Source organism: Podarcis vaucheri (assembly GCF_965113315.1).
Source record: "Podarcis vaucheri genome assembly, chromosome: 5".
Taxonomy (NCBI): domain Eukaryota; kingdom Metazoa; phylum Chordata; class Lepidosauria; order Squamata; family Lacertidae; genus Podarcis; species Podarcis vaucheri.
The window spans coordinates 45,953,655-45,979,237 of record NC_138763.1 but is presented as its reverse complement, the minus strand read 5'-3'; the positions used below and the strand labels follow the sequence as shown (position 1 = coordinate 45,979,237).

Below are 25,583 nucleotides of genomic sequence, written 5' to 3'. Positions count from 1 at the left end.
TTCCAGTGCCGCTCAGTTCTAATTGACAGCTACTATGCTGTGCTTAACACTACTAAGCAGCAAACAGACATACCTGTAAACAGGTATGGTTGCTTTCCTCCCCACCCCCCAAGGTGAGCCTTGCTTTTTCTGGCTTTTGCTCTTCAAAGGACACAGAGAATCAAAGGTTGATTATCTCTTCTTCTTTGCCCCTTTCCCATCACTTAGGCAGGCTTTGTGGGTTTTTGTCTCTCTCAAACATAAAAGGTTATATTCCTCTTAAGTTCTACTCCAAGTGATGCTTTTTTGATGACAAAGCCCCAGCATCAAATCAGTTCTGGAAAATTGCTCTGAGAAAAGGAGAGGTGGCTTCATGATTGCCAGTGAAGTTCCACTATGGAACTTGGGCAGTTACAACTTTGTGCCTGTTTAGAATTCAGCTGAACTCCTCTCAGAACCACAAATCCCATTATTCTGAGGAGAGGAAAAGAAGTGACAAAACTGTTGTCCTGCAGCATAGACCAGCTCTACAGTGTTCAGGCACACTTCTGCTTCTCGTAAATCTGGAGGTAGACAGATCCTCTCACTTGCCAACCAGACCCTACACAGGGCTGGCACCTTGAATTTTGCCTGCATGACTGATGTCAAGAATGAGACTGTGTGGGAAATTGCCTTTTTAATGTTTACTCCCATTTAACAGGTAATGGATGGATTCACAAGGCTGTGGTCATTGGTTCCATGGTCCACATCATTGAGGAGATCCAGGTCTTCAAAGCCCCCCAGCCTGTGGAGAACCTTGTCATCTCTAAAAAGCAGGTACATGTGGCTTCGGACCCCACCCAAATGCTTTTGGTGAAGGCACATATGCACTGTGAAAAAGCAAAGCACCAACAAGGGTGCAGTAAACAAATGTTGGGAACAGGCCTATGTCAGCTGGAGAACCAATTCAGGATAGTCTGGACTTCATTGCTAACCTACGTCCTGCAAACTTCTCTCTACCAAAGTTGTAAGATACCTTTTCTTCACACCACCGTAACAGGAAAGAACTATCCATATTAGCAAACGCTCTGTCAAGGTGTGGTTCCCCTTTGCACCTTTCACCTTGGAAGGAAAAAAAAAATCATAAGCTTGTGGAACGTGGGTGATGTTTTTCTTATGTATTCTGACTCTGTGCTGTCTCTGCCAATAGGCAGCCCTCAATAAAACTGTGCCTCGAGGGTGTTTATTTGGCTTTGCCTGTAGCTAAGGTGGTTCCCACCCAGTGTCCAAAGGCCCTGTCATGCGCTGTCCTGCCTTCGTGGAGCCCTTTGCTCAGCAGTCTAGAGCTTGTTCCTCCACATTCCTTGCAAAGCTGCTCAAGTTTAAAAGCTTCCCTTTCCAGCTCCCAGGAAGGACTGCCATTTTTTGTGACTTAACAGATTCAATTCTGTATGCATAATTTGCATGCCGCCTTTTCACCGTCCAAACCATGCTCAAGGTGGCTTACGACATAAATTCAGCATAACAAAAGGAGTAATAAATAAACAAAACATCAAAACATACACAACCAAACTGAACAATTTCCGCACAAATCACAAGGTCTAAAATAAAGATACACAAAAACCAACAGCAACAACGCCCCCAGCAACAAAACACCCCAGCCTAAGAGTCTGTTCAGCAGCCTAAGCTGATCCAGACCCCACCCTCACAGGCCAGGTGGGAAAAGGATTGCAAGGCAGGGAGCAGGTCTTCCAGCCAATATGCTTTGTGCCTCTATGATGGCAGGCAGGAGGGGGAAAAATCACTAGATAAGAACCTCCATCCTAGCAAATGCTGCATCTGTTGAATTCTTCAGTTCCCGTCAGGCAAAACAGCAACAGCCCTATTTGCAGCTCAGTCCCTAGTTCCTTTCTCAGTGGTACAGCCTCCCTGGTACAGCTGTCAGGGGAACCTGTGTGATGTACTGCAGGTGGGATATTTTAGTACTATAATATGTGCTGTCATGTGTGGTTCTGCAGGCTCCTCCAGATCTTGTTAAGACTACAATTCCCATCATCCTTGATCACTGACCATGTGCTGGGGGGGTCATAGGAGTTGCAGTGCAGCTACATATGGAGGGTACCACATGGGCTAACACCCTTCCTGCTTTCTCTTTGGGCTCTTTTTCTAGGACTGCCACTTTTTTGTTTTTTACTGGCTCTGCCCCAGTTCCTTGCATTAACCATCAGCCAGACATGCAAATATTTAGTTGGTTGTGTTTTTCCTGGCTTGGAGATAAAAAGGGTGGGGAAAGCTTAGCCAGGCAAACGCCTGCATGTCATGCTGCTGTTAAAGGGAAATAATGTAGATGGGATTCAAGGAGGGACTTTTCCTGGCCTTTGTTCTTTCTCTTTCATTTCAAGCATCTCCCTCCAAGTGGTTAGCAGGGAATGCAACTCTGCCCTCAGACTTTTTTTGATGTTAGGGTGGCTTTGGAGAGGCAGCAAATCTATGCACCAGGTGATGAACACGTACAGCAGTAGGATAGCGGTGAGCTGGGAAGGATAAATGGCTGCAGGGTGACCCTAGTGATTTACTCTGGTTCCCTGCTTCCCTCTGCTGGTCAAACACTGGTGCTGAAGCTACCTGTTACCAACACATGATATTGAATGATATAGCTGAGCCCAGCTTCTATAAAAATCCTGGCTTCCAGTTATGCCTTTTAAGTCATTCCAAGGTATGGTCTGAAAACCACCGCCTTGCTTAAGTGAAGCAGGTCTAGTCAGCGCCTGGAAGAGTGGCTACCTGGGAACAATGTATTTGCCACCTTAGGTTCCATGGCAGAAGGCAAGATATGAATGTAAGAAAAATAATACCGTGTTTTTCCGTGTATAAGATGCCCCCATGTATAAGACGCTCCCTATTTTTGGGAACTCCAAATTAAGCAAACACCCCTCAGCACTACCCGTGTATAAGACGAGCCCCAATTTTAAACCTCATTTTTGGTTTAAAAAGCCTAGTCTTCTGCATGGAAAAATACAGTAATTAACCTGGGCCTTGAAGCATTGCACCTTACATTGCCTTTCAACAGTTAATTGGATGTTTCAGTTCCCTGCCCTTGCATCTCTGCTGAGTGCATGTCCTGTCTTTTCTCTCTTTGCAGAGGAGTCTGTATGTGGGGGCTCAGAGTGGAATCCTGCAGCTACCATTTTCCTCCTGCAAGCGCTATGTCTCCTGCTTTGATTGTATCCTGGCCCGAGACCCATACTGTGGCTGGGATGGTGAGACTTGCAGAGAAGTAGCCGAGATGCTGGACAGGTAATTAAAAACTGACTACAAAGAACTGAACGTGTTACAGTGGTACCTCGGGTTAAGAACTTAATTCGTTCTGGAGGTCCGTTCTTAACCTGAAACTGTCCTTAACGTGAGGTACCACTTTAGCCACCCGCTGCCGCTGCGGCATCACAGTGCGATTTCTGTTCTCATGCTGAAGCAAAATTCTTAACCCAAGGTACTATTTCTGGGTTAGTGGAGTCTGTAATGTGAAGCATCTGTAACCCGAGGTACCACTGTACTTGCATGAGGAGTATACTTGTGCACAAACTGGAGCAGGGCGATACTTTTAAACCTACCCTGCTCTTTCCCCAAATGCTGGATATTTGGTTGTTGTTTTTAAACAACTGCCCATTGGGTGTGTTTGTCTGACTAAGGCAGCCAATGTGTGAGCTCCTGCTGGCACTCCACATGACTGGGACACCAAGTTGCCTGGATGTCCCAGTCAGGCAGATGCCCTGCAGGAAAGGAGGAGCTCATACATTGACCATGCTCAATGCAGCTATTAAAGAAAAGAAGACTTGAGGTGGGTTAAATATGTGCTCCCCACTCTGGTCTGTACTCAGGCATGTCCTACATATGAGTAATGCATGCATACAGCTTGCATCCAAGACCTATGTTCGCCAACACGGGGTTCTGTTAAGGCACCACTAATGTGCTTCTGCATTGAGACCTATCCTACATTGCTGTTTACTGGATCAATTGAGTATTAGTTTGTGCTTGTTTGAGACTTAACAGCATTCCATCACTCTATCCCTCCCTATTGAAAGTGGGCATTTGACAGGACACCCCTGTTATTTGGCTTTAAACATATCAGGGCATCTCTCTGTCTCATACAAAACGGGTTAGGTTTAGTGGATTCTGATTTTGCAGGATATCTAAGAAGCTGTAGTCAGCGGACAGTAATGAGAAGATATTCCAGAAAATTTACATGCTTTACCACCATGAAAGTTTTGAGTGTGTGCATGCTAAAATATAAATCCATTACAAGAATCACAGCATAAATGTATAGATAGGGCAGGCAGTTAAATCCCATAGGTTGTTAAATCCCATAGGAACTCACTGAAAGCCTATTTAAATAAACATGCTTTACATTGTGCCCCCCCCCCTGCAAGCTTGGTCTCAGATTGGGTCTTCCTTAGTAATATCTTCTCTTTAAGACCTGGACTACAGCTGAGCAGCCATAGCTCCATACTCTAATTAAAGGGATCACGCTGAAGACCTCTGTATTTTGTCGCTGGAATTGTCTGCTGGCTATGCACGTGCCCTTGTGTGAGGTGACATAAGCAGGTGACTCGGGAGGTTTCAGCAAAGCCTGCAGTTTGTGTATTGGATATTGTGCAGCTGTGCATATTTGGGTGCTTATGCTGGGGAGGCGTGCCTGCTGGAGCATGTAAGATTCTGCCCACAGGTGTATTAATGCCCACAGATTTCATCAGGTGTGTGCTGCATGCAGGTGAGATTGAGTATCTTTGCGCTGCTGCCTTTTCCCAGCTGATCAAGGTTTTGCTTATATTGGCTTAGGAGTCTGCTGATCCAGGACATTGTGCATGGCAATGTGGGCTGCTCGAACGACTCTGCCCAGGGTAAGATTCTGAAAGTGCCCCTTCTGGAAGCCAACGGAGCCTTGCCTCTGCTACCTTGGTCTGGTGCTCTGGGTTGAGAGAATGGATAATGATTCCTTCCTAAGGGGAATTGTTCATCTGTTTCCAACCTTTGCTTGTAAGAGGAGCAAGCTTCCCTTCTTCCCACCCAGACTCAAAGTATGTTTCCCTTAATTAATAGAATATTTTCAGCACAGGGTTATGTAAAATAACAACAGAAAAACCACAAGATTACAGACACAAAGTAGTGCAAATTAAGTGGGACAACATACATTTCTTTGCATTGTGGGTTTTTCTTTTATCAAAATTATTCTTTCACTCATTGTTTTCGTAGTAGGGTGGAGTAAGGCAGGCATCCCCAACCTGCGGCCCTCCAGAGTTTTGGCCTTCAACTCCCATGATCCCTAGCTAACAGGACCAGTGATCAGGGATGATGGGAATTGTAGTCCAAAACATCTGGAGAGCCAAAGGTTGGGGATGCCTGGAGTAAGGGAATGGGGGAAGAGAGAGCCATGAATGAGGGATGTTTTATGGGACAGTTTTGAATACTAACCACTAACTATAGGGGCTGTGCCTATCCCAACTAAGGGATCTAAGCTTTCTAGAGCAGCATTTCCCAACCTTGGGCCTCCAGCTGTTTTTGGACTACAACTCCCATAATCCTCAGCTAGCAAGACCAGTGGTCAGGGATGATGGGAGTTGTAGTTCGAAAACAGCTGGAGGCCCAAGGTTGGGAAACACTGTTCTAGAGGCTGCCCTCAAATTCCCTTTATTATCTGTACTTTTAAGGAGCGCTTTTGCTTTTAAAAATAAAACAACCCTCCCCAAACCCTTTGGGTGTCCCACCTCCTCAGCTGGAATGCCCAGAGTGCCTCTTCCAGAGTATTAACTGGCCCTCCAGTCTGACACCTGAATTGTTGTGGCTCAGGTGGGGCAGCACGCCGGTGCTTACCAGGTGTGTTTGTGTGTCTCCTGCAGCCACACCCATGCAGAAGAACCGGACCGTGCTGTGTGGTGATGACGTACTCCTGCCCTGCGAGCAGGTGTCCAACCTGGCCCGGGCCACCTGGCTGGTGAACGGCAGCAAAGTGCTGGCGGAGGACGGACAGGGCCGCTTCCGCCTTGGGGTGGATGGGCTGCTGGTGACGGACACCCAGCCGGAGCACAGCGGGGAATACCGCTGCTACGCGGAGGAGAACGGCCTCCAGGCCCTGGTGGCTGCTTACACCCTGAACGTGCTCCCTGAGCAGCGAGTGCCACAGCAGGCATCCACCGTGTCGCACCCCTACTGGCACGCCGCCAGCGCCACTTACGGGGACGTGAGGTTCATCTACATTGCCGTCATCACGCTGCTGGGGGGGCTGTGCCTGGTGCTGAGCGTCGTGCTGCTCTATGTCTCCTGCCTGCAGAAGCGCAGCGGCAAGTACAGCCTGGGGGTCCCCCAGGCGCCCAGCGTGGAGCTGCAGACGGTCTCTTCCAATTGCCTGGGCAAAGGAGGGGAGGAGGAGGAGGAGGACCCGGGCACCTACCTGGACGGCTGCCTGCAAATCATCCCCGGGGAAGCCCCCACCGTGCCGTCGCCCTCCAAGGAAACGCTCCCCATCCCACCGCCGCCCCCTCCTCCGCTCCCTGCCGAGTTCACCAACGGCATCACCACTTTGCCCAGCATGCTGCGCAAGATGAACGGGAACAGCTACATGCTCCTGCGGCAGAATGAGGAGCCATGCACCTCTCCGCTCTACAACTCCTTCACAGAGGAGCTGAGCAAGATCTTGGAGAAGCGGAAACACACACAGCTGGTAGAAAAGCTGGACGAGAGCTCCGTGTAGGGCAGGGTGGAGGGCACAGGGAGCCCACTTTGCTGTGAACTAAACCCCCTAACTGCCCTCTGTGATTCCTCCTCCCCAGCCCAGCAGAGAAACAGTGTTACGACTCAGCAACTACCTCCGGCCGGCCCTCCGGAGCAGCCACAGGCTCCATGCTCATTTCCTTCTCTCTCTCTCTCTTTTTGGTTGTTGTTTTTTCCGTTGGCGTTGATGGTTTGTTTTCCAATTGCTGTAAAAAAAGATCTTATTTAAATGGAATTATATTTATATATAAAAACAATGATCGATAAACAGGAGCCACAGCGATCTGTTGGGTTTGTCTGGGTGGGGTATATCGGAATGTGCCCTTGGCTTGTGTGGGGAATGATGCTGTCAGGCTGGACAGTGGGGTGGTTAGAGGGTGGTTTCCTCCCAATAGTTGCAACGGCCAGAAGGGCATCAGCAGTCATAATGAGGGGACAGGACGTGCAGCTGCCATTTCAAGAGGTAAGTCACAAAACATCTTTGTTACATCCAAATTACGTCAAATTCAAATCACATTTCAAGTACATCTATATAAATAGAATTAGGGGTATTTTTTTCTGAGCATCAGATATAAATGATGGCTATTGGTTAATCCTTCAGAGGTTGGGTTTTCCTTAAATGACATTAGGAGATGCTTTCAGTTCCTTTGGGGTTTTTTAGGCACTATCACAGTCCACAACTTGTCAGTGTTGGCCCATAGCAAATGGTCTCTCTGCTATGGTATTAGAGGGGCTAGGCAGCTGAATGGAGAAACCTTAGTATATCACAACTAATGCCCAATAGCTTCTTTAAAAACAAATTAAACTATGGCTTACAGCCCATGAGATTTTGAATGACATCTTGCTGGTGCAAAATAACTGAGCTGTTTCATCCAAACTTTGCTGTTTGCTTATGTGAACCTGCAGGAAAACAGTGCCCTCTGCTGAAGTTGAATTGCAATTTGTCCATACTCTCTCCTGCTGCCCTGAGAGCAAAGTGTTTGTCTCACTGTCATTTCACCTGTCTGGCAACAGGCCTCCTGCAAGAGTAGTGGGTGAGAGGACAGGTTTCAGTACAACCTTAATAGTCTTTAGAAAGTTTAGTCTTGCCTTCTCCAATGTACAAGAATAGTTGTTTTGCTCCTGGTCTGAACTAGCACGGGTCTCTTGCTAAATCTAGATCATAGTTTCTCCCATCTGAAATTATTATTGCTTTGTCAAACTGGGGTAAGGGGTAAGAGTGACATCCCCTAATACAGTGGTACCTCAGTTTTCAAATGTCTCCATTAACGAACATTTCAGTTTATGAACACCATAAACCCGGAAGTAAATGCTTCGGTTTTTGAACACTCCTCAGAAGTTGAACATGCCATGCGGCTTCTGCTGAGTGCAAGATCTGGAGGCCTAGCTGTTGGAAACCATGCCTTGGTTTTTGAACGTTTCAGAGGTCGAATGGTCTTCTGGAATGGATTACGTTCAAAAACCGAGGTACCACTGTATTCACTGTTGTGTAAGGCAGCACCATTCCTAATGGGTGACTAGAGAAATCTCTTTCATAGAGCTCATAATGGTACCCTAAGGACTAATCAAAAGAACCAGCAATGTCTGGCTGTGCACTGCCATGGGCAAGCACTGGTGTCTGAGTGACCTGTGGGTGAGAAATGACAGGGAAGTAGGAGTAGAATCTCTTAGCCCAATCCATCTGCAATACAGGGTAAAAAACACCACTAGTCTACATACCGCAGAGTTTAGTCTTGTAAGGATATATTTGTGGTGCACTTAAGGAAGTTCTTGTCACTGTCATCGTCTCTCATGATCTTCTATGAGCCTTTAGGAAATCTAATTTATGTGTCATTCACATAGCATTGGTACTGGAGACCTCAGTATAAATATATCATGCATTTCAGACCTAGAGGGAGAGTGCCACAGGCGGCAATGTCATTTATGACATCTTACACAGCCTTGCTTTCAACCCAATGGACGCTTAACACAATTGCTGCTCTTCTCTGCCTTGGGTTCTATCATAGAATTATAGTTGGAAGGGACCTTGAGGGTCATCTAGTCCAACTCCCTGCAATGCAGGAATCTATGATAAGGTTTTCATTTACATGGGATTGGGGGAAACTCTCCACCTTCAATCCTCAGTTGCCCTTTCCCAGCTCTGTAGTATCCTTTTTGGTGAGACATGCAAATTATACACAATATTCTAAATATGTGCACACTACTGTTTTGTGTTAAGGGCATTAAGATACTTTTATTTTCAGTTGGGACTGGGAGACCCAGTATCTGGCGGCACCAGGCTGGGAAAAGCTGTTTTTAAACTTGTACATGGACCCTCTTTTTACTGTTTTGATGTCAAATCACACCCTTTTTAGAGAGATCCCTTGCAGGGCTCTTTGCAATCTACTTGGGTTTTCACCACTCAGAATAACCTGATGTCATTTGCAAACTGGGGGGTACTGAGAAAGCCATCTGGTGATTATAAGGAAGGCTTCAAGAGCATTTTCAATGCACTCAGATTATACAAGTACAGAAATTTATGAGTGAAAGTTTCAGCATCTTCAGAAACTGCTTTAGTTTTAATAAAAGCAAGTTTCTAGTCTTTGTGACTGCTAATTACATTAATGTTTCTCACACAATACAAAGCTGCAGTTTGGTACACACTTCTTCTACACCTTCATTACTTAACCTGAGCATGAGATTTTAATAGCTAATAGTCAAAACATCCAATACAAAGAATCTCTCCTAATAATGGTCTTCTCTCCAATCAAAAGAAACCAAACTACATACAAGACAGAACACAAGCATAGGGACAATCCCCTTGAAGGGTTGTATACAATGCTTCTTGTATGGAGTTCTGCTCACGCAGTGGGGTATCCCCTTCCTATCTCTGCACGTCCTCAAAATCCAAGGTGCTCTTCCAACCCTCTGGGGCAGATTCTGAGTATGGGGCAGGGGACTAGGGCTGCAGGGGAATAAAAAATTCCATTGTGCAAGCACAAGCCTGTTAACAGTAGCAAGCGGCATTAAAACAAGGCTCAAACAGGAGAAGGAAGCAAGCCAGGAATTTATTGGTCACTGGGACAATACACCAGACAGATTAGGAGGTTGCTGTTCAGAATCTTGAATACTGATGTAATCCTGGAAATAAGTCCCATTGAACAGTGTAGGACCACCTGATAAGTAAACCTGTATACGGAACATGCATGCGTGTGTGTGTGTGTGTGTGTGTGTGTGTGTTGCCCTTCACCCAAAGATCACAGGGCAGTTCACAACATAAAAATATGTTTGCAGATTGCAAGCTGTATCTACTAGTGTAACGCAACAGAAATGGAAATCCAGGAGTTATTTTCATCCCTTTCAAGCAGTTTCTTTTTGCTGGTAGTTCAGAGACCTGCCACTGCCATACATCCTATGAAGACTGAAAACATGGCATATGAAGAATATAGGTTGGGTTCAATCTTGCACTCAGTGGAATTCTGCTTGCACTGGAGAAAGCAGGTGGGGAGGCAGTTTTTACGAACTGCCTTCTCCCTGCGCCCTCCCTCATAATCTGTTCTAGAGGTTTGAGGGATCCCCCCAGAACAGCATGGGAAATGCTCCACTGGATCCAAATTTCTTCCATTAATAGAAGGCATTCATGGAAGGGAATGTCTAGAACCAACCCATTAAGTGCAAAAAGAATTTGTTCTTTCATCAAAACAACATTCCTGGTCTGCCTACATGCTGCTCTGTCTGCTTCTTGCCCTAGCTTTCTCATTAACTGCAGCTCATGCCAAACTATGAAAGCACTTTCCTGCTCCAATCTCTACTCCTGTTAATGAAACGTCAGTACTTCTAAAATAACATTTTAAGTTCTTGTTTAAAACATTTAAGAGCACAGCTCAAACCTCCTGAATGATATACAGTTTAACAGAAAGGTAAAATTCAAACTGATCAGAATGCCATAAAATGAATTTTTACTCAAGATCTGTTGGACTGGTGTTCCTGAAAATAGAAGTATCATTTGCTGGCATGTTAGAGAAGTCCCCCATGTCCCCGGGAAGCAAAAGTTAGATACTGGTTGCTTCCTCCCCTCGCTAATCAAAGAAGCGTTATATTCTTCCCATTGCTGCACAACCTGGTGAAGCTGAAAATGCCAAGGCACCATGAACTGTTGCAAAAGGCCCACACTTTGCAAACAAACTGCAAAGGGAATGTAAACAAAGGCAGCACGTGCCCAAAAATATGCCCTGACTGTACGTAGGGCCATATTACATACTAGTTTAATATATTGAGCTGAAGTGATAGCAAACTCTTCTTTTTTATGGAAGCCAGGTCATAGCTCTGCAACAAATTAAATGCTTTGTGTGTAGGGAAGCTTGAGTTCAATCCTGATCACCTCCAGTTGGATCGGGGGTAGAAGGGCTGGGAAATACCTCTGCCTGGAATTATCAAAAGCTCCTGGCAATCACAATAGGCAGAACTCAGCTAGACAGAGCAAGGACCTAACTCAGTTTAAGGCAGCTTCATATTCTTACCCTTATACCAAGGTAAAAATCCCATTTCACGTATGTAGTTTCTTCTGCCAAGACTCTGGCGCATGTTGATAATCTATGACAAAATCTCTGAAAGGAACCAGATGAGAACTTGCATCTGCCAAGCTGCCGGATGCCTTTTTTCTTTTGCTGCCAACATTGCTAATTAATTGATTCAGATTCCCCAGTGCTTTCCATTAATAAATGGCAGGGGTTTTACAAGGAGGAAGGGTTCTCTTTAATTTATATTTAATAGAAGGGAGGAGAGATGGGGCAACTCGTATAAAGGCAATGGAAAGCAGCCACTGAATGTAGACAATGGTGTGTAATTTGTTTAGAGAAGAGTTCCAGCTGATTTCTACTTCCCTTAATTCTCTCTCTCTCTCTCTCTCTCTCTCTCTCTCTGTGTGTGTGTGTGTGTGTGTGTTTTTGGAATGGTTTGGAAACCAGGTATGAGAGTTTCAACTCCAATATCCTAGCCAAACTGCTGCTCAGTGCTAAATGATGTTTCATTTCTAGCATCTCCAAATAAGAAGATATCTGGCACTACATCTGAACAACAGCAAAAAAGACCTCTAGCCCAGACTCTTATGAAATTCCAGTGAATAGGGGGATTTTTATACATTTGCTAATTCAACGGAAGGGTGGATAACTCATTACTTCTTTCTGTGCTGGCCAATGAAGTTTGGTAGTGTTTCCACAGGCTGAATGTCAAAGGTAACACTATTTCAGCACAAATTAATCCTTTCTATACTGTATGCACAGGAAACACTGACTCTTTCCTGCAGAACAGTACATGACTCTCCTTTTAAAGTTGTGTAGATGCTACCTCTGAAGGCATAAGGAGCCAAACCTCACTATGTTGCACCAAGGAAAGCTAGCAGAATAGGGAATCAACACCTCTATCATCTTGCCTCCTTCCATCTGGAGCAGCCAAGGGCAAGGTACTCAGACTTGGTGAGCAACTCAGCACCACCTCTACAGGCATTTTCATGAGTATGTAGAGGCAGGAGGGAAGGTTGAACAAATGCAAGCACCACCTTCAAAGACCCCTTCAGACCTTCACTCACTTAGCTCAAAAACCTCAAGAAGACTTCCAGGCATGTTCAGCTGAGCATAGCTAGAAGCCTCTCCAAGATCAAAAATCCTAACAAGCCAGGGTCCCTGTTTGTGTAAAATCTTCTATAACTGGGATCAGAAGCCCTCTCCAGACCTTTGTACTAAACATGCAAAAGTCAGGGGGAGGAAGGAGAGTGAGTGCCTGACATGCAGGGTACACCATGGGTTAAGGTGCCACATGCAGGCTTGGCCCTCTACAAACTTTTAGCCCTCCCATGCTTGAGTTGAACACTAGAACAGGGCTTAGGAAACAATGATGACTGGCTTCGCAGCTTCCAGTGAAGGCAGGTATTCACAATTAGTCCTCTACTGACTTAAGCATTTGCAACTCAAGGCATGTTCATTAGCAAGAAAGCCCTCAGAGAACCTTACAGGTAGTTCCATCCATTTATTTCCAATTCCAGCAGGAGTAGCATTAGACGAGGATAACATTCAGCACAAAACATGGATAAGACAAGCTACCAGCACAAGTAGCTGGTGGTGCAGAGAACAGTCGCCTCTAAAGTCTCTGCCACTCTCTTTAAGAGGAGCCAGTCCCATCCAGTTCTAGGCCTTGTTCATCATTGACCTGGGCTGGCCTGTGACTTAGCTGATAAAACACAACAAATCAGGTAGGAGATTGTCCCATGTCAACATATAGTAGTTTGGAATCCTTTCAAAGCCCATTTTCTTCAGGAGAGGGATGATATTCTTCCTCCAGATGAATTATATCAACGTAGCTTTATGATCTTGGCCTGGATACAAGAAATTCCCACTCACAAAAGCCCCGGGCGGTTTGCACCATTGTAGATTTAGTTTTCTGGGGGCTGGAGAAGCTGCTGACCCACAGCTTCCACATTGAGCTTGCTGGGCTTATTTGTGAAAGGGTGCCACTGGCCTTGGATACTGGGGTTATCTGTATGGAAAGGCTTTCGGATACGGATGATCTCCAGGCCAGACTGGCCTGCCAGCTTCTGGATGACCTTTGCAATCTCATCCACTGTCTTGCTGGTTAAACACTCTACCTTCACGGTTCCATTCACTAGAAAGAAAATTAGGTGGATAAAATGTGGACCAATTCTTTGTCTGTTTGGGGAAATAAGATTCTCTGGGCACTTATACCCAATTCCCAAGGATTTTTCATTGATGAACCTCAATAAATCCACACATCTACCCTCCTACTCCTGAATGTTACAAACTAAGGCCTAATTTACAGCGCCTTGGTGTGTAATTCTTTCAGCAGATAGCACACATCAATTGCTGCTGAGCGTTGCCTTAGAAGCCTTGTTGAGACAGTGTGCACCCTCCCCGCTGATTTTTAGGAGCAAGTTTCACAGGAAATGCCAATAACAGCCAACACCAATCTCTCGTTAACATGGCTCTAATGCAAAGCTGCATTTTCTATACTTACTGTATTCAGCAGTCAACGTAGGGACCCTGCACTGCTTTGGAGCAACGTAGAACACAATCCCAGGGTTCTGCCTGGCAAAGTCCACCACCTTTTCTTCAATGTATTCTCTAGAACAAAAAAGAAAGGAGTCACTGAGGTATTTAAATAACTGTTCTTATGAACAACTGAAGGAGAGCTCAGGAAAAGCTGCCACCACCATCTGCAATTGGGGGACTTCAACTGCAGTAATTCCCATTGGGCAGCATTGCAAGCTACATAAACTGCAGGCCAGGTAAATATTTCTTCATTAACTATTCTGTGATTCTATACAAAATTATTCAGAACAACAGAAAGGACAGGCAATTCCCTTTTGGCAGCCACCTACACAGCTAAAACGGTTAGCTCAAATATTTAAAATATTAGTAGAATAAACATATGGTACTAGGCAGGCACCCTAGTTATAGTGTTTTAAATCCCTGCTAAAAATATTATTTCAACAGGCCTACCCCAACACACAGTTGGGATATGTGATTTTAATGTTTGCTGATTTTAACCAGAGGTACCAATGTACTCTCAATAAGCCAGTGAATCAAAACCAAAAATAATGAAAAAAATATTCAAAGCCATCAACCAAGTCAAATCTTTGTTGCTCTTGGACATTACTTTATTAATATGAGTCAGTAATATTTCTACCTGAATACAGTAGTACCTCGGGTTAAGAACTTAATTCGTTCTGGAGGTCTGTTCTTAACCTGAAACTTTTGTTAACCCGAGGTACCACTTTAGCTAATGGGGCCTCCTGCTGCCGCCGCAGCGCGATTTCTGTTCTCATCCTGAAGCAAAGTTCTTAAACCGAGGTACTATTTCTGGGTTAGTGGAGTCTGTAACCTGAAGCGTTTGTAACCCGAGGTACCACTGTACCAGCCACCTGATGTACAAAGACCCTCTTCCACAAAACACACAATTTTCTCATATGCCTATTTTGATCCTGAGCCATAAAGCTAAAGCTCCCATACATGGAATATTAGCTTTCTCTACTGCCTAGCCAAGTGGCTACTCTAGTATAATCACAAACCTGAACACAAGACATGTATTCTTGTACAATATCACATGTAACTTCTGAACAAGATCCTGCAACACCATACCGGAAGGGTGGAAGCTGAGTATAATTGCTCCAATATATAAAAAGGGTGACAAGAAAAATCCTGCCAATTATAGACCTATTAGTCTGTTAGATGTAGCCTCTAAACTATACGTCAGGCTCCTTCTTGGCAGACTGGAAGAATGGGCAGATACAAATAAAGTGATATCGGAAGTCCAGGCAGGTTTCCAAAGAGGGAAATCTACATTGGACCAGTGATTTGTGATGAACTTTTTGTTATGTAAATACATCCATAATTTGAAGCAAAAACTATATATCGCTTTTATCGACCTAAAGTCAGCTTTCGATACAGTCCCTAGACATGCATTGTGGCAGAAATTGGAAAAGGCAAATATAGATCATCGCTTATTATTTCTCATCAAAACATTATATACTGATACATCAATACAAGTAAAAGTAGAGCTCGTCAGCCATCTCACTACTAGAACAAAGACCATTACTGGAGTTAAACAAGGATGCATTTTGGCGCCTTTTTTGTTTAACTTTTATAATAATGACATGGTTAAAGAACTGGATGGACTACAGTTTGCCCCTGTTACAATCCTCACCAAAAACTTTCAGTCTTAATGTATGCGGATGACCTAGTACTTGTATCTAGAACCCAGGTGGGCCTGAGACGGCTGCTTGCAAAATTAGGTTCATATTGCATGGGTAATGTTTTATCTATAAACTATGACAAGACACAAGTCATTGTATTTGGGAAGCGCCCTAAAAAGCATGTTTGGCGCCTGGATGAACACATTATAAACCAATATTTGGGACTGGTCTACTCAGAAACGGCCTCTTGGAATATACAGCTATCTAATATTAAATTGCAATGTGCAATCTGCCATGGTTAGGCTGGAAACTTGTATGTTGAGCATAGAGAGCCAAATAGATAAAAGAATCCTCTGCTACTGGTTCAGAGTTCAACAGATGGACAACACTAGGTTACCAAAAAAATAAATGCATGCCTGATTGAGCTCGCAAATGGACTACCCTTTAAAAATTGGGTACATCATGCAGCCCAACTAATTGACAAATATGACCTCTCAGTGACCAAGCTCAAAGAACTTTCCCTACATTCTCAGAAAACTATTTTAAAATGGGCCATAAGGGCAGTGGCTACTAAAAACGACTTAAACTCCATGTACCTATCCACATGCACCCCATTATATTTTAAACTTAAGAGAGGCCCACAAACATATGTTTTACTTCAATGAATTGACTTTTGTACAACTCCAGAAAGCTTTTACAGAGTTACAATTAAAAACAATAAACTCTGCTTATAGAGATGGGAGACATAGAGGCATACCAGTAAATGAATTTGTTTGTATTAGGGGATGCCCTGAATTAGAGGACCTTACACATTATATCTTACACTGCCCCTTATATAATGAAGCAAGAGAATGGTTTTTGACACCTATAATGACAAGGTCCCTGGCCAAAATCCCTCTGACATGATTCTTTATCTCCTCACAGACATAGACAAGTATGTGACCTGGCGTGTAGCACTTTTTGCAGCTGCCGCCTGGAAAGTTAGAAAAAATTATATAGCCAAGATAGCTATCAACTGCAAAGGAGATGAATTTATTTGACCCCATCTACACCAAGCTGTATCTTTATCACTAAACCTTCTACATAATTGTCTATTGCATTATATTAGTGGCCCCACGGTGATTTTAGCTTATAAAATTTAATGTCTGATGTTTTAATTTGTATATTAAGGAGTTTTTATTGTTTTGTGCAGATTAGGTCATGTTTTGACAATACAAATGTTTTAAGTTTTGTATCAAACTAGTATATATTTTATTGAATGACATTGTATATATTGCAGCAGCCTTTGGCTATAAGCAATAAACTTGACTGACTGACACATACGCATCCCCCCCATCCTAATCTGGAAACTTCAAACTGAATTTCAAGACCCTAAAAAGCAAGAATTCAGTGACCCCCTTGGCTCAGATATGAAAGTCAATACAGTATTCCAGTGGCTATTCCTCTTCCCTCCTCCTCCCTCTTTCTTTTTTTGCACCATGTATTTTACCTTTTAATGGGGGGGGGCAGGGACTGTCTCCTTTTAAATTGAACCATACTTTATCATAAATGAGCAATATAAAGTTTTACTTAGTCAGTCAATAAGAAATCAATATTGCTACACAGTGCTTTTTTTCTTTAAAAAATGTTTAGGGGCACTCTCATTTTGACTCAAGAAAATCACCATTTTCAAATCGGGAAAAATAAATACAGTAAGTGGACAAAAGTACTGTACAAAGATTCACAAATGTTTAGGGGTATGCGTGTCCCTGCGTCACCCCAGGAAAAAAACCAAACGTTTTTTGGAACCTCTCGGCTGAAGGGCAGGGTGAAAGCGGCCCACGACTGCAAAGAGAGGCTGCAGCGTCCGCGGTGCCCAGAGCCGAAGAGTCAAGCCCCGCGAAAAGCCCTTCTATGGGGGAGACCAGCAAAGGGCGCTCAGGTGAAGCCAGAGCCCCGGCACCTCTTTGCGGGGGGGGGGAGCAGCCTACCTGGCGCCCCGCGAGCTCGGCGCATCCCGGCTGACCGTCAAGGTGAGGCGCTGCAGCTGCCCCACGTAGCGGCCCACCCCGTTCCTCAAGACGCTGGCCAGGAAGCGGCTCGGGGTGCCTCGGCTGGTCATGGCAGATGAAAGCGGGATGGGAGCAAGTTGGCCGCCTCCCTCTCCTCCTCACCGGAAGGAGAAGCAGCGGAGGAAGTGACGCAGAGAGGGCGCTAGCGCCCTAGAGCTACTTGGAGGGAAAATCCAACGAAGGCCACTTTTTACGCCCGTCTTTTCTTTGCCTGCCCGGTAGAAATAGCCAAAGTCAGCGCTAGTCTGTGCACTTAGAAGCGCCTCACGCGCTATTATACGCTCGCCAAGTGCTAAGGTGGGAATGACGCTTCTTTTCTTTCCTATCTCTATATGCTGGCTCGACGTTTGAGGTCAGGATCCCCGCACGGAAGTGACGTTTCCGTGTTGTGTTGTTGTTCCGGGGCGCGGCGATCGCGCGCTCGCCGCAGCCGCACGTGGGGGGAAGGATGATGCTCGATCCGAGACAGGCGCGGAGCTCTCCCATCGCGCGGTGACAGGAGGGCGGGAGGGAGGGCGGGGAGGTCGAGTTTGGGGGCAGGTGCTGCTTGTTGCAGCGGATCGGGGCTTCCTTCAAAGCGGCCGGTTGCCGGGGGCTGAAATCTGGGGCTGGCGCCTCTTTGCCCATCGCAAGGCAAAGCGGGGTTATGCGGCGGGACTTGCGCCGCGAGCGAGGAAGCGGCGAGAGGGCGAGTCCCTGCGAGGTAGTTGGGGTGGCCGGGAGGGAAGCGGCGAGACGGAGGAGGGGATGGTTGAGGACGGAGTTGTTTCTCTGACGAAGGCGGTGCGCGCGCTCGTGTGATTAGGATTATACAAGGTAAAATAAGGCAGTCTCGATATGGGAGAGGTTGCTCTTGGGAGAAGGTTTCCCAGCAGAAGTTTTTAGTGTGCCAGTCTGGAAGGTTACTGCCTTGAGAGGATGCTCTTGGCAGGCATCTTTCTGCCACTGGTACAGAAAAAATGTGGTTCCTCACCCGCTCCTTGTGCAGTCGTTCAAGCCACTGGCCCCTTACGGGCAGGCTGATCCTTGCAGGGAGCAAATCCTGCAGATCTTACAAGAAAGAGACGCTTCCGTCCCCAGAAGGGCCAATCCCCCCTGTTTCAGTCACAGAGATTCGCCAGTATCTGAGGGCGCAGGGCATCCCCTTTCATGATGGCTATAGTTGTCTTCACGTGCCCAGTATTTTTGTGGAGGAGCAGCAGCAGGTCCGCCATAGCTACAGCCTCTTCATCGACAAGACCACTGGCCGCTTTTTGTGCACAGCTTCATTGGCTGAAGGTAACTGGCAAGACTTTCAGGCCAGTGTAGAGTTGCGACATAAAGGGATGGCTGTGGGTGGCCTGGAAGAGGCCAGTGGGCAAAGAGACCAAGATGGGAAAGATGCCATGCATATATGGGAACGAGCCCTGCCTCTCTGGGAACTGCTGGATGAGCAGGAGACGCAGGAAGCCAAGGCTATGTTTGGCATTTCCAATGTCTCAAATGCCACACTCAAACGGTTTGGAGTACGTTACTTGCGGACAGCGCGGACCTTGGTTTTCCCTTGGTTCAGCCCCCGTGGCACCAGCCTGAAGGGGTTAAAGCTTCTGGGAGTTGAGCGCCAAGGGGAAATGGTGCACTATGTGGAGAACACCCTACCTCGCCCTGCGGCCTATCACAACCTCTTTGGCTTGCCTCTGATCAGCCGACGAGATACAGAAGTTGTACTGACTGGCCGTGAGCTGGACACATTGGTGCTGCACCAGGTGACTGGGCTACCCACTTTGGCCCTGCCCCGGGGGATTTCCTGCCTCCCGCCAGCCCTTCTCCCCTACTTAGAACAGTTCAAGCGGATCACCCTGTGGTTAGGGGAGGACCTCCGCTCCTGGGAAGCTGCCAAACTCTTTGCCCGCAAGCTGAACCCGAAGCGTTGTTCTTTGGTGCGGCCAAGTGACCAACAACTACAGCCCCTGGAAGCTTTCACCCAGGGCATGAACCTCACCAAGATTCTGCGCTCCGCTCTACCAGCTGGCCACAAGTCCATCATTTCATTTCGCCAGCTGCGGGAAGAGGTGCTTGGGGAGCTGGCCAATGTGGAGCAGGTGGCAGGTGTCAAGTGGGCTCGTTTTCCAGAACTGAACAAACTCCTCAAGGGCCATCGAAAAGGGGAGCTCACTGTATTCACAGGTGTGTAGCTATGTGCTTTGTGGCACTTTAACTCTCATTCTCCATTCACTGTGTGTGTGTGTGTGTGTGTGTGTGTGTGAGAGAGAGAGAGAGAGAGAGAGAGAGAGTATGTGTTCCCTTGTAAATCTCAGCTGGATGTCTTCCCTAGGGTCTCTTCAAAGGATACTGCCAGTAGCTGACTGACTTTTCATTCACAAGTCATTTACAATCAAAGGCTTATTGAGCTTTCAATTAGAAACTGATGCAGTATGCTTTAGTACTGTGTGGTTCTTGACTTTTTGTTGTTGTTGTAATGCCTGCTTGCCAGCTCAATAACTTGTTGCAGAGTTGGGCTACCTCAATCTGGTGGCTCTTGAGCTGTTCGTTTTTTCCCTTCAGGAATGTAAGGAGTCTAACCTATATTTTGCTATTTTCTGCCTTGGGCCAATTTTCATGTCACTACTTGCCATGAATTCTGATTGCCGTTACTCCCACTAAATAACTTTTTTTTTTGTTTACATCTGAAGTGGGTGGTCTTTCAGAAGAAAGGGCGTGTTGGTCTACACATGAAAACTCAAGGTGAAAACCATCTGTCCTGTAGGTTGCAGCAACCTGTCCTTGTATTAATTTTATCCTGTCTGTGGAACAGGCCCAACGGGCAGTGGGAAGACAACCTTCATCAGTGAATATGCCTTGGACCTCTGCACTCAGGGAGTGAACACTTTGTGGGGCAGCTTTGAGATCAACAATGTGCGCTTGGCGAAGATCATGCTTACCCAGTTTGCCATGGGGAGGCTGGAAGAGCAGCTGGAAAAGTATGACGAGTGGGCAGACAAGTTTGAGGATCTTCCGCTCTACTTCATGACTTTCCATGGGCATCAGAATATCAAGTAAGGTTCAGGGTTGCAGCTTCCCTCCTGCATGTCATGGGTTAATGTTCTTGATGTGAGGCAGTGGTGGGCATGAAACTATGTTTTAGTTGCTGAGATACTAAGGCAACATTCCTTTTCATATTTCCATGTGTAACCCTTATTTCAATCCCTCCTTTTTCAGGTTTGATGATGAAAGATGTGTGTGTAATTGTGATGGTCTCTTCCATGCAGGACAGTGATAGACACCATGCTGCATGCTGTGTACATGTATGATATCAGTCATGTGATCATTGACAATCTCCAATTCATGATGGGCCAGGAACAGCTCAATGTGGACAGGTAAGCTCCCCCCCATGCATTCATCCTTTGGCCTAGACTGTTGGTTTTTTTTACAACACTTTATTTCTCCTCTACCTTTTTAAAAAAATCTCTCAGTGTGTCACTTATTTACAGTGACCTGAAAATAATTGTAATCATGCCGGTGCAAACAGTAGTCCTGACTGAGTGTGAATTTTTTCCTTAACCGTAAAAAGGTAAAGGTAAAGGTATCCCTGACTGTGAGGTCCAGTCATGACCAACTCTAGGGTTGCGTGCTCATCTCGCTCTATAGGCCGGGAGCCGGCGCTTGCCCGCAGACAGCATCGCGCTTGTCCACAGACAGCTTCCGGGTCATGTGGCCAGTATGACGAAGCCGCTTCTGGCAAGCCAGCACCAGCGCAGTGCACGGAAACGCCGTTTACCTTCCCACTGGAGAGCGGTCCCTATTTATCTACTTGCACTTTTGAGGTGCTTTCGAACTGCTAGGTGGGCAGGAGCTGGGACCGAACAATGGGAGCTCACCCCGTCGTGGGGATTCGAACCGCCGACCTTACGATCAGCAAGTCCTAGGCGCTGTGGTTTTACCCACAGCGCCACCCACGTCCCTTCCTTAATCATAGATAAGCGTTATTTTGGTAATGACAGTAACTACAATTAGGCCTTCTAGTCATTTTTACATTTTTTTTTTGTGGTCATTTTATGGTACAGTCATACCTCGGGTTACAGCCGCTTCAGGTTGCGTTTTTTCGGGTTACGCACCCACCGAAACCCGGAAGTACTGGAACGGGTTACTTCCGGGTTTCGGCGGTTGCGCATGCGCAGAGGTGCTGAATCACAACCTGCATGTGCACAGACGCGCTGCTGCAGGTTGCGAATGCTGCGGGTTGCGAACTTGCGTCCCACATGGATCACGTTCACAACCCAAGCATCCACTGTATTTGGATTTTAAAAGTTGTACTGTGTTTTAAATGTCTTGTAAGTCACCTTGAGACTTTTTATAAAAAGCAGTGAACGTAATAAATAAATAGGAACATGTTCAAGAGAAAAATACAGTGGTGCCTCGCAAGACGAAAATAATCCGTTCCGCGAGTCTCTTCGTCTAGCGGTTTTTTCATCTTGCGAAGCAACCTTATTAGCGGATTAGCGCTATTAGCGGTTTAGCGGCTATTAAAGGCTTAGCGGCTTAGCGGCTAAAAGGCTATTAGCGGCTTAGCAGGTAAACATCAAATTGTGTTCTTTGTACGGTGGTATCTCGGGTTAAGTACTTAATTCATTCCGGAGGTCCATACTTAACCTGAAACTGTTCTTAACCTGAAGCACCACTTTAGCAAATGGGGCTTCCTGCTTCTGTTGTGCTGCTGGAGCACGATTTGTGTTCTCATCCTGAAGCAAAGTTCTTAACCTGAAGCACTATTTCTGGGTTAGCGGAGTCTGTAACCTGAAGTGTATGTAACCTGAGATACCACTGTACTTCACTATTCATGTGTCTAATGTAATTACTTTTGCAACAAGGTATATTTATTCCACCATGTTGCCATTCTAGGCTTGCTGTGCAAGACTACATTGTGGGTGCCTTCCGGAAGTTTGCCACAGAAAACGGCTGCCACGTCACTGTGGTCATTCACCCCCGGAAAGAAGATGAAGAGAGGGAGTTGCAGACTGCCTCGATTTTTGGGTCTGCAAAGGTGAGTGTTTGTGTGGAAGTTGGCAAATTTGGTCTTTGGAGAGCATATATTTCCAGCTTAGCTCAAAGTGTGTGTACTTTATCCATAACAATCAAGACTTCATCGCACCACTCTGTATCCCTAACATAGTGCCTGTTGGAATTGCTAAGTCTGGTATGCAATCCTCTGTTCCTTTGATCCCTTCTGGCCATAGTGGGTATGGGTAACCTGTGGACCTTCAGATGTTGTTGGGCTACCCCTGGTTATCCTGGATGGGGCTGATAGGAGTTGGCGGCCAACAGCATCTTGAGAACCACAGGTTCCCCATGTCTGGCCCATAAGAATCCATTTTTCTTGCATATTTGGGGTGGTCTAACTAGACAACCCATAATCAGATGATTTAACCATCTTCTGCCTGGCAACTCCTAGTGACAGAAGTAGGACGGCTTCAGCTGGCACCCTTTGATGTACTTGTGCTTAATTTTCTCCTGTTACAGTCAGTGGGATTAAAGTGCTTACTCGTTTATTAGATTGTATCGTTCTCACTTTTAAAGAGAAGTGCCATTATTTTTGATCCAATGAAGATGCCTACATTGTGGTTCTTGATCCTTAGCTGGCTGGAGGAGCTGAGAAAAATACTGCATGTTTGCAGGGAAAACTGTGCAGATAACCTGGGGAAAGTGCAGCAAGATCACCTGACTGGCTTAAGACCCACCACATTCAGTACAATTGTATTCATATTGCATGTACTCTAAATCTGCTTTTCTTTAGCTGCAGGCTCCTCCTCCTCATACTGCTGAGATACATTCCATGCTGTACAAAATGGCCGCCCCTTCTCCCCCCAAACAATAACTTTCCTTCTGCGTCTCTTGCGCAGGCCAGCCAGGAAGCCGACAACGTGCTAATCCTGCAGGACAGGAAGCTGGTGACAGGCCCAGGAAAGCGCTATCTACAGGTCTCCAAGAATCGCTTTGATGGGGATGTGGGAGTCTTTCCCCTGGAGTTCAGCAAAGCATCCCTCACCTTTTCTACCCCCGTCAAAGGCAAAGCCAAGCTGAAGAAGGTAAAGGATGACAATGGTGTGCCTGCCAAGAAACCAGCAGGTGCCAGTGGAGCTTCGAAGAAGCAGAGGTCTCAGTCCCCCAACAGCACAGCCCCTTCCCCAGGGACCTCTCCTGATGAGCCCATCAAACCAGGAGGAGGAGGAGGAGTGTAGGACTTGGAAAAGGGTTGGAAGCCAGCAAAATCACTGCCTCACATCTTATCATAGGAATAATCATTGGACTGCAAAGAAAGGCACTGGCGGGATATTTCCTGCTTAGTTGCCTGCTTTCCGTTGGGATAATGTGCTGGAAATCTGTATGACAAATCTGTGGGGTTGTCACAGGATTTCCAGTATCATTTTACTAATCAAGCAATAATCTGGAGAGGAAGTAGCTTTGTTTTGCCATCTTCGGCTTAGCCTTGGCCTGGACTCAGTAGCTGCGAAGAGTGAAGACTATATCAAAAGGAACATTGAAAGTACTTCCAAGTTGTTTTGTGTATTTCTTGCACTAGTATGCATACAGAAAAATGGTTTGCTGCAGCCTAGTAAAGTGTTAGATCCCTAGCATGGGATCAGAGGGCACTTGCTGTATCCATATGCATTTCAAAAATCACTGGTTAAAATTGCGAATGTTGCAACAGGAGCTGTGCTTTCTCTCCTAATCTCAGGGCTTGAATTAGAGAGAATGGTTAAATTGAACCGAGGAGGAGTCAGCAAATCCTGAGATTTAAATGAGCCATGGGTTCAGCAAAGGGGATTGACAAAGCACTTAGCTGTGGAGGTTGAGTAAACGGTTGGCACAAAGGTAAATCGCTCTGAAATGCCCTTCCTTCCTTCGGATTATTTCTTATATGCCTGTTCCATACTGGCTCTGGACTTTACTGTTCTAGCCTAATGTGAGTTCAGGAGAGGAGATTACTTGAAGGAAAAACCACACTATTAATGTATTCCAAAGGGGGCTGTTGAAATGCTGTCATTAAGAAAAGTAGCAAGTTTGTTGAAAACCTTTTCTAAAGCATTCATGGTTCTATCAAACTTTTAGATTGATCTCCCTGGTTTTGAGGCTGAGAGTGGGTTTAGGTTTGGTCCACTTCAGTTTTAGCACCAAGAGATACCTCTGTTTAGGATATAAACATGTAGAAATGCTGCTTTTTGAAAACCTATCTCACAACTGACTCTGATCAATGCATAAGCTGAAATGCTTATGGAAGTAAAAGTGTGTTCCCTCAACCTTTATGACTTTAATAAACTGAACGACTCTTGCGGGGCGGAGGGGCAGGAATCCAAACTAATTCTGACTGTGATTTGGTTTGGCCGTGCACACACTGTCTGTTAACGGTATTTGAAATTATCTATGCATTCTAGAAATTACGGGTTAATCTACATTGTGTTGGATGTTGTGTCATTTATTTAAATTAAAAACAGTACAGTTTGTACTTAATGTGTGCTGTTCCTTATACTGTCCACAAGAGGCCAGCCTGTTCAAATGGAAGATTTACATAATATTCCCATGCTAACCCACAGTACCTCCATCACGTGCCAAGCACTGGCATGCTTCTTTGAGCTCTGAAATCGCAGACACAAGAGTATAGCAGCAAGTTCACTAAAACAGGTGATTTGTGGTGTTACTAGCAGTATCATCTAGCCTAAAATTCCCTAGGTTTAATGTCCCTGATAGATGCTCAACTACTCTTCATAATAATAATAATAATAATAATAATAATAATAATAATAATTACAGGTAACTAACTTCCATAACCTTCCAAGTTCTTATTCTTGCAATTAAGAGGGTCCCTCACTCAACCCAAATATGTATATTAATCCACCTTGAGCCTCTTTCCTGCTTGTCCTGTTCTGATGTTGCTCAGCAGCTGTTACCCTTTTTCTTTGGGCCTGCATTTTAGCTAGTTAAGAACTTCTGTAATTATCAACATTGCCTGCAAATGATAATACTTACTTCAGCCTTTACTCACATGTTTTCCATTCTGATAACCTGACCTTGTATTTAAGCAATCACTGAATAAGAGCAGACCTCAAAAAGCATAGATGGACCAGCAGAAGTGATGCAGGAGATGTTTGGGA

General features: G+C 45.5%; 3 protein-coding genes across 5 annotated transcripts in view; 2 read left to right on the top strand and 1 right to left on the bottom strand.

Annotated features, from left to right (window-relative positions):
• Nucleotides 1-6,837, top strand: part of SEMA4G (semaphorin 4G) — a 98,546-nt gene extending 91,709 nt beyond the window's left edge. For all 3 annotated transcript variants that reach the window (XM_082225078.1, XM_082225079.1, XM_082225077.1), the window contains 4 exons: nt 680-795; nt 3,101-3,255; nt 4,795-4,856; nt 5,853-6,837. In XM_082225078.1, the coding sequence (XP_082081204.1) occupies nt 680-795; nt 3,101-3,255; nt 4,795-4,856; nt 5,853-6,703 (1,184 nt within the window). In that variant the 3' untranslated portion in view covers nt 6,704-6,837. The remainder of the gene's footprint in view (nt 1-679; nt 796-3,100; nt 3,256-4,794; nt 4,857-5,852) is intronic.
• A 5,874-nt stretch (nt 6,838-12,711) lies between these two features.
• MRPL43 (mitochondrial ribosomal protein L43) lies at nt 12,712-17,580 on the bottom strand. The gene is made up of 3 exons (XM_082225081.1): nt 17,377-17,580; nt 13,729-13,835; nt 12,712-13,359 (listed from the first exon to the last, which is right to left on the bottom strand). The coding sequence occupies exons 1-3, from the start codon at nt 17,505-17,507 to the stop codon at nt 13,130-13,132; spliced, it is 468 nt and encodes a 155-aa protein (XP_082081207.1). The 5' UTR covers nt 17,508-17,580; the 3' UTR covers nt 12,712-13,129.
• A 259-nt stretch (nt 17,581-17,839) lies between these two features.
• TWNK (twinkle mtDNA helicase) lies at nt 17,840-24,942 on the top strand. Its single transcript, XM_082225080.1, has 5 exons — nt 17,840-19,623; nt 20,252-20,492; nt 20,706-20,813; nt 22,336-22,477; nt 23,334-24,942. Exons 1-5 carry the CDS (start codon nt 18,417-18,419, stop codon nt 23,670-23,672), a joined length of 2,037 nt encoding a protein of 678 aa, XP_082081206.1. The 5' UTR covers nt 17,840-18,416; the 3' UTR covers nt 23,673-24,942.
• The last annotated feature ends 641 nt before the right edge of the window (nt 24,943-25,583 follow it).